The sequence below is a fragment of the Chinchilla lanigera genome, unplaced genomic scaffold, assembly GCF_000276665.1.
Source record: "Chinchilla lanigera isolate Chin_1 unplaced genomic scaffold, ChiLan1.0 scaffold00022, whole genome shotgun sequence".
Taxonomy (NCBI): Eukaryota; Metazoa; Chordata; class Mammalia; order Rodentia; family Chinchillidae; genus Chinchilla; species Chinchilla lanigera.
Genome location: NW_004955423.1, coordinates 28,162,473 through 28,172,415, shown reverse-complemented (window position 1 = coordinate 28,172,415; position 9,943 = coordinate 28,162,473). Strand labels below are relative to the sequence as shown.

Here is a 9,943-nt window from a genome sequence, read left to right as displayed (position 1 = left end):
ACACACTCACATTCTCCCTGTCACACACATCCTCACAATACTCACACTAACATACACACATTCACATCTTCCATTGTTACACATGCACATTCACACACTCACACCCTCCCTATCACACTTATTCACACCCTCCCTGTTACACCCATGCTCACAATACTCACACCCTCTAACACACACATTCACCCCTTCCCTTGTTACAAACACGCTCACACCCTCCTGTCACACACACTCGAAGTCTCCGCCCAGCAGGGCCACGCGTGTGACCCGGCTCCTTACACCGGGCTGTCTCCCCTCAGGGAGCCCTGGTCTGTGTCCTGTGCAGTATTTTCACTCTCCTCAGTCCTGGCGAGCATCTGCGGTGTGACCAGCCTTTTCCCGGAAACACCCGTGTCTGCCATCTGGGCCTGACCCACACCAGCCACTCAGCAGCTGGCCCCGCACAGGGCTCGGGAAGTGCCTGGGGGACCCCTGCCTGGTGCCTGTCCAGGGCCCGTCTTGGTTACTTTTCTTTTGTTGCTGAGACAAAATACCTGATGCCCAAAATTAAGGAAGGAAAGGTTTATTTGGCTCACAGTCTGTGGCGGTTTCAGTCCATAATCGGCTGGCTCCAAGGCAGGGTGGCATGGCAACCGGGCAACAGCTCAAGGCGGCAGAAGACTGCAAAAGCAGCAAGAGCACAAAGGGGGAGCAGCACCTCTTGCCTCCCTTACATTGTGTGCTGGCTACCCTGTCCACACCCTCACCGTCTCTGTGCCCTCCTCTTGCGCAGGCTCAGGACTGCTGAGTCACTTAGCCAAGCCTCTGGACTCCTCAAGTTGGCACAATGTATCAACCGCAGCAGAGGGAGCCCGGTAACTCAGGCAGAAGGGGACCCGCGAGCTTCTCAGCGGACTCTGGGCCTTGGGACTTGTGCAATAGGCAGGGGACCATGCTGAGCTCGGAAGGCGAAGGGCTTCATGTGTAGCTGGGCTCACACCTGCTGCCACGGGGACAGTCACCCCTCACAGCAAGTGCCCCCCCGCACCCCAGGCTACCCCCAGGAACTCAGCACCACAGCTCATCTCCTCTCAGACACATGAGGCCTAGGGGGGCACAGGGACGGGAGCACAGGCACCCCTCAAACTGCTGAAGACAGGGCAGTGAACAAGCAGACCTCCAGCAGCCCAGTGGGGCCACACCCTAATGCGCGCTCAGGGTCTCTGTGATCACTTTGTTCTTAGGTTCCTGCAGTGCGGCCCTCTGCCGCCCCTGTGCCACGGCTCTGAGAGTGGCCAAGCTCAGGCACAGGTGGTAATAGCTGCCAAGTCGTCAGGATGAGAGAAGTGTGACTGTAACGTGCCCCTTTCCCGCGGGTGCTTGAATGCTGCCTGGGCCTTGGACAAGGGCTGGGCTCTGATAATCCTCAGGGAACCAGAGGCAGGGGCTACCCCACTGTGGTGCACGCAGGAGACAGGTGAGTGTCGCGGGCAGTGTCGCTCCTCTCTGCGGGGACATGGGCCCAGCTCTGAGTGACCAGTGTGCAGACTTTCCGCGGCTGACCGGCTGCCTGCGTGGCGTGGTCTAGTGACTCAGTCACGTCTGGGCTTGAATGCCCACTCCACCATGGCATCCCCGGTGCCTTTATACATCAAACTCTTTTCACTGCCACCCACAGCAAGCGCTCAGAACCTAGTAGCACAGGTGGCAGAACTGAACAAACGCTTCCTGGCACCGTGCGCCTTCTGGTGGGAACGGGCCCATGCTGGACACCTTCCTTGCGCCATTCTGGACCCGAGCTCTTCCCTGCGCCCTGACCTGCTCTGCAGCCTGCACAGCTCCTGCATGGCTCCACAGAAGCTGCATGACCTTGGGCGGGTTACTTACCCTCCGGTGAAAACTGGAATCGTGATCACAGAACCCAGCTCCTAAAGAACTGCATGATTCTCGCACACACATTTCCTAGAGCGAGCCTGGCTGGCAGCCATTCTCTGATAAGTGTTGGCCAGCATGAGCATTATTTTGTCACAATAACAATAAAAGTGCCTTCCTTTGTATCAAGGTACTTCAGTGCCTGGCTCCGACTTCACAGGGAGAGCCACAGACGTGGGACAAGTGTCCACAGTTTGCTGCTACAAGATTAAAATGACTATTTTAGAAATCAAGCCAGCAGCTTGCTGGAGGCAATGTTTAAAATAAATTCAGATCGATGGGCCCTGCAGATCCTGGTTGTCCCAACCTTTGTGGTAGAAGACAGCGTGTTCCTGGTAGAGCGATTTCATCTCCAGTGGTGCTTTGATGAAGTTGACCCAGTGACACCCTTGAGAGAGAGGGGTCTCCTGGTAGTGACCCAGCACCTGGGCTCCTGCGGAAAATCCTGCTTCTTCCACATAAGCACAAAGCATGGCCCCTTCTCCTCCAGAGCCTGGGATTATTCCTGAGAGGTGGTGCCCAGGTTGACAGCCAAGTGAAGAAGTTCTCGGGGCTGCCTACTAGAAAAAAGGAAGGTCCAGGGCCAAGCCACTTGCAGGCTGTTTAGTTATGAAACATAGGAAAGTGAGTTCTAAACGTGAAAGGTCATTCCAAAGGTTTTCTGAGACGCTCTGGAAAGTGTTAACTAGTTGTCCTTACCTGAAATTTATTAATGCTCCAAGTCCAGGGCTATTTATTATTTCCTAGGCTCCTAGCAATTCCCAGCATTGCCAAGTCCTGGTTGCTGTGTAGATGTCCAGGGCAGACCAGGCAAAGGCCTCAAGCGCAGACTTTCACCTGGACCATCCACCCTGGAGCCCGTGCTGTGTAGCGCATTCAGCGCCCTTAAACCACTTACCCCCTGCTCACCTCACCCCAAAATGTGAGCCTTCTTTCCACCAGACCCAAACACATGCCTACTCTGACGTGGAAAGATGACCACTGCTGAGAGAAGCTGCCTCGCTTCTCTGTGGTAGAAGACAGCGTGTTCCTGGTAGAGCGATTTCATCTCCGGTGGTGCTTTGATGAAGCACCCGTGTGGTGCTTCATCCCGTGTGGGTGTAAAGCAGTGGTCACATGGGTTATGTCCCTGGCTCCCATGGACCCTCTCCACCTGTCACCTGTGAGGTCACCGGTCAGGGCCAGGAGGGCTTGATGTTACCGAGGCTACATTCCCATTTTTGCTCTGGAGATCTGGGCCAGGGCCCCAAGGGAAGGGGAAGACTGGTCCCCAGCCTCAACCTGCGACAGTCCAGCTAGGGACAGAGCTGGCGAGGCAGGGATTGTGGGTGGTGCCCTTATCAGAAGCCGGGCAGCACCTTGGGCCTCCCGGGGAGCCTGTGCGGTGTTGTGCCTGCGTCCCCACTGCCCTCCAGGGGAAGGAAGCCCTCTCTGTGGCATCCAGGCTGCTGGTACTGATGTCACAGAAGAGCTGGAAGGGGCAGGAGCACCCCTGGTGTGAGCCTCCAGCCCTGGTCACGATGGATGTGATGCGGTCAGGGGCAGAGACACCACCAGAGGCAGGAAGGTCCTTCAAAAGCAAGTATCTAGTTTTCATTAACTCTATTTTGAATAGACATTATTTAACTAGAAATTGGTATAATCCCATTTTTAATAATCACCTCACAAAATTCATGCCACTGCTAACAGCTGGCTCTGGGGCAGCCACAGCTCTCTTTTCCGGCCCGGGCGCTCCTTGGCCAGGGCTGGCCAGCGTTCCAGGGACAGACTGGGGACTCCAGGTGGCAATTCAAGGGGCCAGATGTGCGCAGAGGGCCTGTGTGGTGCCGTCTGGAGCAGACGCGGTTGGGCCAGTGTCACAGAGCCAAGCTTGTGGGAGCCGGGCCCTCACACCAGCCAGGAAACCAGGCAGAGGCCACGGGCTCCAGAGCGCACAGCCAAGGCCAAGCCAAGGCCCTTCTGAGGAGGCCGGGCCGGGACGAGCGAGGAGGGCTCGGAGAGCGCAGCAGTGCCGCCCTGAGAGCCTTAGTTCCACACAGGTGGTGGGGCTGCGCCAGCTCACAGAGCAGGGGGCCCAGACCGCGGCCGTTCCAGGTGCTGCAGGGCCGTCAGCCAGCTTCCCATCCCCCGGCACAGCACAAGGCCGAGGTGGCCAGCTGAGCGAGGACAAGGCTGCGCAGCTCACGCTTGGAGGTTCCGCCCATGCAGGCTCCCAGTGTGGGGCCCTCGTGGCACTAAGCTCCTCATTTTGTGGCCACAAAACAGAGAGCGGCGAGGCTGGGTCCCCTGGCCTGTGCAGGACTCGCCCCACATGAGGGAAGCCTCTCCTAGACCCCCACCTCCAGTGGGTCTGCCTGGGGACCCTGCTGTAGCTCAGGGGCTCGGCCTGAGGGTCACTGGCACGCACCATAGCGTACTCCAGATGCAGCGCCAAGACGGTGCCCGAGAGATTTCTCAGGCCCTATGACCTGCTGTGCCATGCGGGGGCTTCCGTGTGTCCGAACAGCAGGGGACAGACGCCACACGAGGGGAAGAGAGGCTGCGGGCAGGGCAGACAGTGCTCCCGGCAGGCTGCAGAGCTGAGGTGGACAGCACGTGGGTGGGGCGGCCCCAGCCCACTGTGTGGGAGGAGAGGTCAGCAGTGTCTGGGAGCCAGGCGTCCCCCCACCCCCAGCCCACTCCCCCTTCTCACACCCTGAGAGCTGGCCTTGCCACCCCCAGCCCAAACCTCCTGCCTGAGACTCATCGCGTGGGTGCTCCTTGCTCCACCCATGGGGGTGGCCGGTTCTTCCCCTGTAGCTGGGGCGCCAACTTGCTCCACTGCAAGGGGCTGCAGCAGGGGCTCTCTGAGGTCCTGCAGACACTTCCCAGGGGGACCGGCAAGACAAGAACTGTGGCTAACATGGGAGACGAGGCAACCTGGCCAGAGGGGACCCCGCCCTGCCCACACTGGTGACAGCACCCCTTCCCCGAGTGCCCACACCCTTCCTCAGTGCGCTGCCCTGTCCCCCAAGCCACAGTGTCCCCCACACCCTGGGAGTGGGAGCCCCCAAAGCCGCTGGTGTCCGGGGCGGCTGGATGCTTGCCGCAGATTCTCGGGCAGGGTGTTCTGGGCCACCATGCCCCTGAGCAGCCAGCTTGAGGGACGGCCACGCAGAAGCACCAGAATGGTGGCGAAGGCCAAATCTTGCTCTATCCAGAAAAGTTTCTGTGAATTCATCTTCCTCCCACCCCTGTGAGGCTCTGTTCACCAATACCGACGAGGAGAGAGGTCTGTTTTCAATTAGGACTTCTTTAAAAAGTGCATTTAAACGGCCTATAAAGTAACCCAAGCAAGGCCTTGGAGGTGCAAGCTGCTGCCACCGCATGTTGGCAAAATGCCACTCAGAACGCACCCAAAGGCCGGCAGGTAAGAGGTTGTGACACTAAAAAATTCTTTGTGAAGTGAGCTTCAGGATCGGTGTCTGGCTTCAGTGCGTCCTCAACCCGGGATCAGGCTGTGGGTCATGGTCTGGGCTGGGCCGCATCACCGGTCCGCCGACAGGAATCACACCACTCGTTTTGCCTGGAGTCAAAGGCGGCCCCGAAGGTGAGCTCCAAACACAGCACTCTGTGCTCCTACCTGGAGGACGGGGACTGAGGGCGCGGCAGCAGGGTGGCAGCAGGGTGGAGGGGCAGCAGGGAAGCCATGCATCCTTGCAGCTGCCGAGCCTGCAGTGTGCCTGTGGGGGCTCTGAGGGTCCAGGCAGCCGGGCAGAGCTGCGGAGGGTGGCAAAGTTCCAGCCGGAACCTGCTGGCCCACCTGTGACACAAAGAGGGAATCCGCGGACGCTCTGGGGCAGTGGTGCCATTTTTGCTTTCAGCACTGAGTCTCGTAGGGTAGGCCATGTTTTATTCACCACGGATATACGAAGGGTGACCAGAAATACAGTGAATGTTTATGTCCTTGAAGTTTATTACGGTAAAAGACACATTGCCAGGAACCCCTTGTCAAAATCCTCCGCTCACTCAGAACACACGCATGCCTCGTCCCGGCCACTTTCTGAAGCAGTGTGGGAGTCCTCTGTGTTCCTTACCACACCTCATAAAGACTCTCAGGAAAGAGGTCTCCAGAGCTGCTTCAGAAAGTGGCGGGGTTGGTGGGAATGTTCTGGTGTGAGGGAAGGAGGTGTTTTAAGGCTGCTGTGTACGGGGCTGCGCGAGGCGCTAAGGCTGTGAACAAACTCATGAGCTGATATCCCAACACAAGGGACACACAAGGACATTCACTCAGTCACACAACACTGACAGCTAGAAGCTCAAGGGAAAGGGGTGAGAGGGGTGGAGAGTGGCGGGCAGGAGAGGGAGCGGCTGCCCGCACACAGGGCTGCCTGGCAGTGATGGGCATTCCTGCAGCGGCCCAGACAGGAGGGAAGACAGGGCGCAGGGAACATTTCAGCAGATGCAGTAGCACAGGCAAAGCCCCTGCCGCGAGAAGAAACGTGGAAGACACCAGCCAGTGCGGCTGCTGGGGCAGGCGGGCAGGAGGGGAGGGAGGGGGCAGGGCCGCCCTGCAAGGAAAGCCCACAGCCCGGAGTGAGCAGCGCACGCGGCCCCGTCCATGTTTTTAAAACACCGCCCTGGCGATGTGCGTGGAGGCGGGAAGGGCGTGGCGGGGGAGAGACCGCGCAGGGGGCAGAGGTGACAGGGTCAGTGTGGCCGCTCAGAGAGCTCGGGCTCCGACCAGAGGGTCTGGCATGGCCGCCTCTCCCCGTGCTTAGTGGACATCTGTGCTGCAGACGGCAGCTGTGTGCGGCCACCCTCGTGGGACGGGGAGAAGCTCAAGCCCCTGACTCCTCCTGGCGAGCCCTCGAGGGCACGCGCATGGCTCACCTGGCCCACAGGCTCAAGTCGAAGCTTCCTAAGTCACATGGCGTGAATTTGCACCCTGTCCTTTCTGGCCTGAAAGCGCCCAGTGGGATTTGCCCTGATGCCAAGCGTCGCACGCACGCACAGGGAAAGGCCGCCGTGTGTTTCACCTGCCAGTCCCGAGTCTCACCTGGGTGTCACAGGGGCAGCACAGGATGCATCTCTCGGCCCGAGACCCCCTGCGCAGGCAAACACGTCCTCTCCCGCTGATCCAGGAAGGCGATACCAGGCGTGGCGCACACCTCCGAAAGGCAGTCCTCAGTGACGGTGCTGGCGGACCCGTCCTTGGTGCCAGGAGCAGATGCACAGAAACGAGAGAGTGGCCGGAGCACAGAGGAACCGCGCCGCGCTGCACGTGCACGGACAGGCAGTGTTCTGTCCACGCCCCCGGAAATCACGTGGGAAAGTCTAGCTGTTATTAACCGCGCTAGGCTTGAGGAAAACCCCGTCCGTCACCGAGGATCCCAGCTGGGCTCTGCTCAGCACAGTGTCAACATCACAGGGCCTGATTTAGGCCTGGCACAAGAGGATGCCGTAAATCCTGTCGCTCGGCGAGGCACGAGATGACGGCCTCCTCGGGTCCGGAAACGTCTGCACAGGGAAGACAGAAGGGGCCTCCAGAGACTGAAGCTCTGCCAGAGGAACTCCCAGCCTTGGATGCAGTGCTGCCCCCGAGCGTTCCTTGCTGTCTCCTGGGTTTGACTCCGGCCTTCCGGTCTCCTCACACATCTGTGGTGGCCGCTGCAGGGCTTACACTCAGGTGTCTGGGCCACGTCGGGTGACAGCACCGTCACCACCCCACACAGCCCGCCGGGGGCAGGGGTGCCCCCGCCCTCCGCTCTCACAGTCCACCCAGAGCAGCCGGCACCGCCCTGTGGGCCTCGCTGCAGACGTCGCCGTGCCCCAGGGCTGTGTGCGGAAACCTCACCACCCCAGCAGCAGAGCTGGGAGGCTGCGGCTCAAGAGCAGTGATGGTCACGAAGGCCCTGCCTCGCGGACGTCCACGTCGCCACCTGGGAGAGAGCTGCCGCGAACGAAGTGCAGCCCTCGCTGCCTCCTTCCGTCTCTGCCTTCCTCACGGGAAGATCCCAAGGAGGCCCTGGTGCCACCAGAGTCCGGGACAGACAATCTGTTCATCACACACGACGCGCTCTGGTTTCTGTTACAGCAGAAAGCAGGCTGACATATCACTGCATGGTGTTCTCTCAGCACTGCCACGATCCCGCTAACATGTCACCCGAGCTGGGCGTGGCAGAGCATGCCTGTAAGCTCAGCACACTGGAAGGCTGAGGCAGGAGGGTGCAAGTTCAAGGCCAACCTGAGCAATTTAGTGACTTGGTGAAGATTTTGTCTCAAAATAAAAACTAAGAAAGATGCAGCTCCACGTGAAGGCCTTGGGCTTGATCCCCAACACGGAGAAAAGAGAGAAAGTCATCCGCCCTCAGTTCCTGGGCGTGCTCAGTCTCAACACAAGCACAGGCCAAGTCCTCCCACCAGCCCACAGCACCACACCGTGGCCTTGCCCACAGGGCTCAGAGCCGGGCCGCTCCTTCTTTGCAGCTTCCAGAGTCTCAGTCAGTCCTCATTCTCACCAAGGGGACTGACCGCCCCCGCCCCCGTCCCCGCCCCGCAGTGGTGAGGACAACAGATCCTGACAGGTCTCCTCCTCGTCCACCTCTGTCTTTGCTGACAGGGCAAGCGGAGAGGTTCAGCCCCAGGCTGACCTCTGGGAAGTGCCCCGGGCGGATCTCGGGCGTTCCCCAGCCACCCAAGCTTGAGAGTCTTGGCCTCCTTACCCGGGGAGTGGCCTGGCCGTGACAGCGCCCTCTAGCAGGGCTGGGGGGACGAGGGGGACGTGGGAGCCACGCTTGGGACATCCATGCAGTGGTGCACGTCCCTTGCCGATGCCATGACGGCCGGTCTGCTCGGGACTCAGCGGTCTGGAGGTGGGCAGGAGAGCTGGGTGATGGGGTCACACTCGATCTCATTTCCCCCGAGCCCCAGGGCCTGGGTGATACCCACACCACACTTGCCACCTGTAAGAAGGGGGATGCCAGCCTTTGCTTCCGGGGCCACGATAAGCAAGGCACAGGGACAGTGGCTGGGGCCAGGAACCGCTCCGGCCCAGTGGGATGACTCCTGCTCCTTAGCGTTGGGAGCTGGAGCTCTGGGCTCCCCAGGCCTTCTGTGGGGGCTCCCGGGCACCTCCAGAGTCACTCTGCCAAGCCCATGCTTCCTCCTGCAGCCTTGGCCCCCAGAACCCCAGGCTCGGCCCGTGCCGCCCGCCGAGAGTCCCCAGAGCTGCAGCCTCTCGGAGGAGGGGAAGGGCAGAGCGGAAGGAGCTGACGGGCTGCCGCGCTGCTCGGCATCTATTTCCCCTCAAGTTGCTGACTTCAGCTTTCCAGAGAAAGCGCTGGCCAGGGTCGGAGACGGCAGCAGCGCACACTGCACGGCCGTAAATCTGCAGGGCCTGTTATTTAAGAGGCCCGACTTTCCCGAGTTGCGATATTAAAGCAAATCTGCCCACTGCCGTAAATCAGCCGGCTGCCCCCGCCGGCCACGCGGCTGCGCTGGCTGAGATGCCCAGCACACGGCCCACGCCGGAGGACGGGAGGAGGCATGCGCTTGCCTCCTCCTGGGAGAGCCCTGCACACCTGGCCCTGCCCGCGGGAGCACCCAGCCCTGAGACTGCACAGGGCCTGGCCCCGCGCCGAGGCTGCTCGTGAGTCTGGGACCACACGGGGCAGCGTGACGAGCCGCCCCGAGCTGGCCAGGCTCCTTCTCCTCAGCACAGGGCTCTGAATCAGGCCCCCCTGGGGGGAAGCGGAGACCCACAGGCCCCCGGGAGGCCCCAAACAGAGGGCTGAGCTCGAAGCACCATCTGAGCACTGCTGAGCGTCTGCTTCCAGCACATCGGCGAAGTCTGCCGCCACAGCTACCCTTCCTGTGGCCTCCGGTCCCCAAGAAGGAACCCTGTGTTCCCAGCACAGCACAGGCGAGCCCTCTGGTGCTGGCCCGGCCTTCAGCCTGCGCCGTCCCTGTCCCTGCCGCACCCTTGCAGGGTCTCTGCTGCCCGGCGGCTCGGCCTCCCCAGGAAGACCCGGGCCTTGCACCCTCTCCTGCTCAC

At 60.6% G+C, this 9,943-nt stretch overlaps 1 protein-coding gene across 1 annotated transcript in view; it reads right to left on the bottom strand.

Annotated features, from left to right (window-relative positions):
* The window catches only part of LOC106148514, an 11,271-nt gene extending 1,541 nt beyond the window's left edge, over window positions 1–9,730 (bottom strand). The window contains exons 1-7 of the mRNA XM_013514368.1: window positions 9,695–9,730; window positions 9,471–9,629; window positions 8,846–9,126; window positions 8,613–8,756; window positions 7,571–7,725; window positions 7,333–7,407; window positions 6,947–7,191 (exon numbers count right to left, since the gene is read on the bottom strand). Of these exons, the coding sequence (XP_013369822.1) occupies window positions 6,947–7,191; window positions 7,333–7,407; window positions 7,571–7,725; window positions 8,613–8,756; window positions 8,846–9,126; window positions 9,471–9,629; window positions 9,695–9,730 (1,095 nt within the window). The remainder of the gene's footprint in view (window positions 1–6,946; window positions 7,192–7,332; window positions 7,408–7,570; window positions 7,726–8,612; window positions 8,757–8,845; window positions 9,127–9,470; window positions 9,630–9,694) is intronic.
* Between the last annotated feature and the right edge of the window lie 213 nt (window positions 9,731–9,943).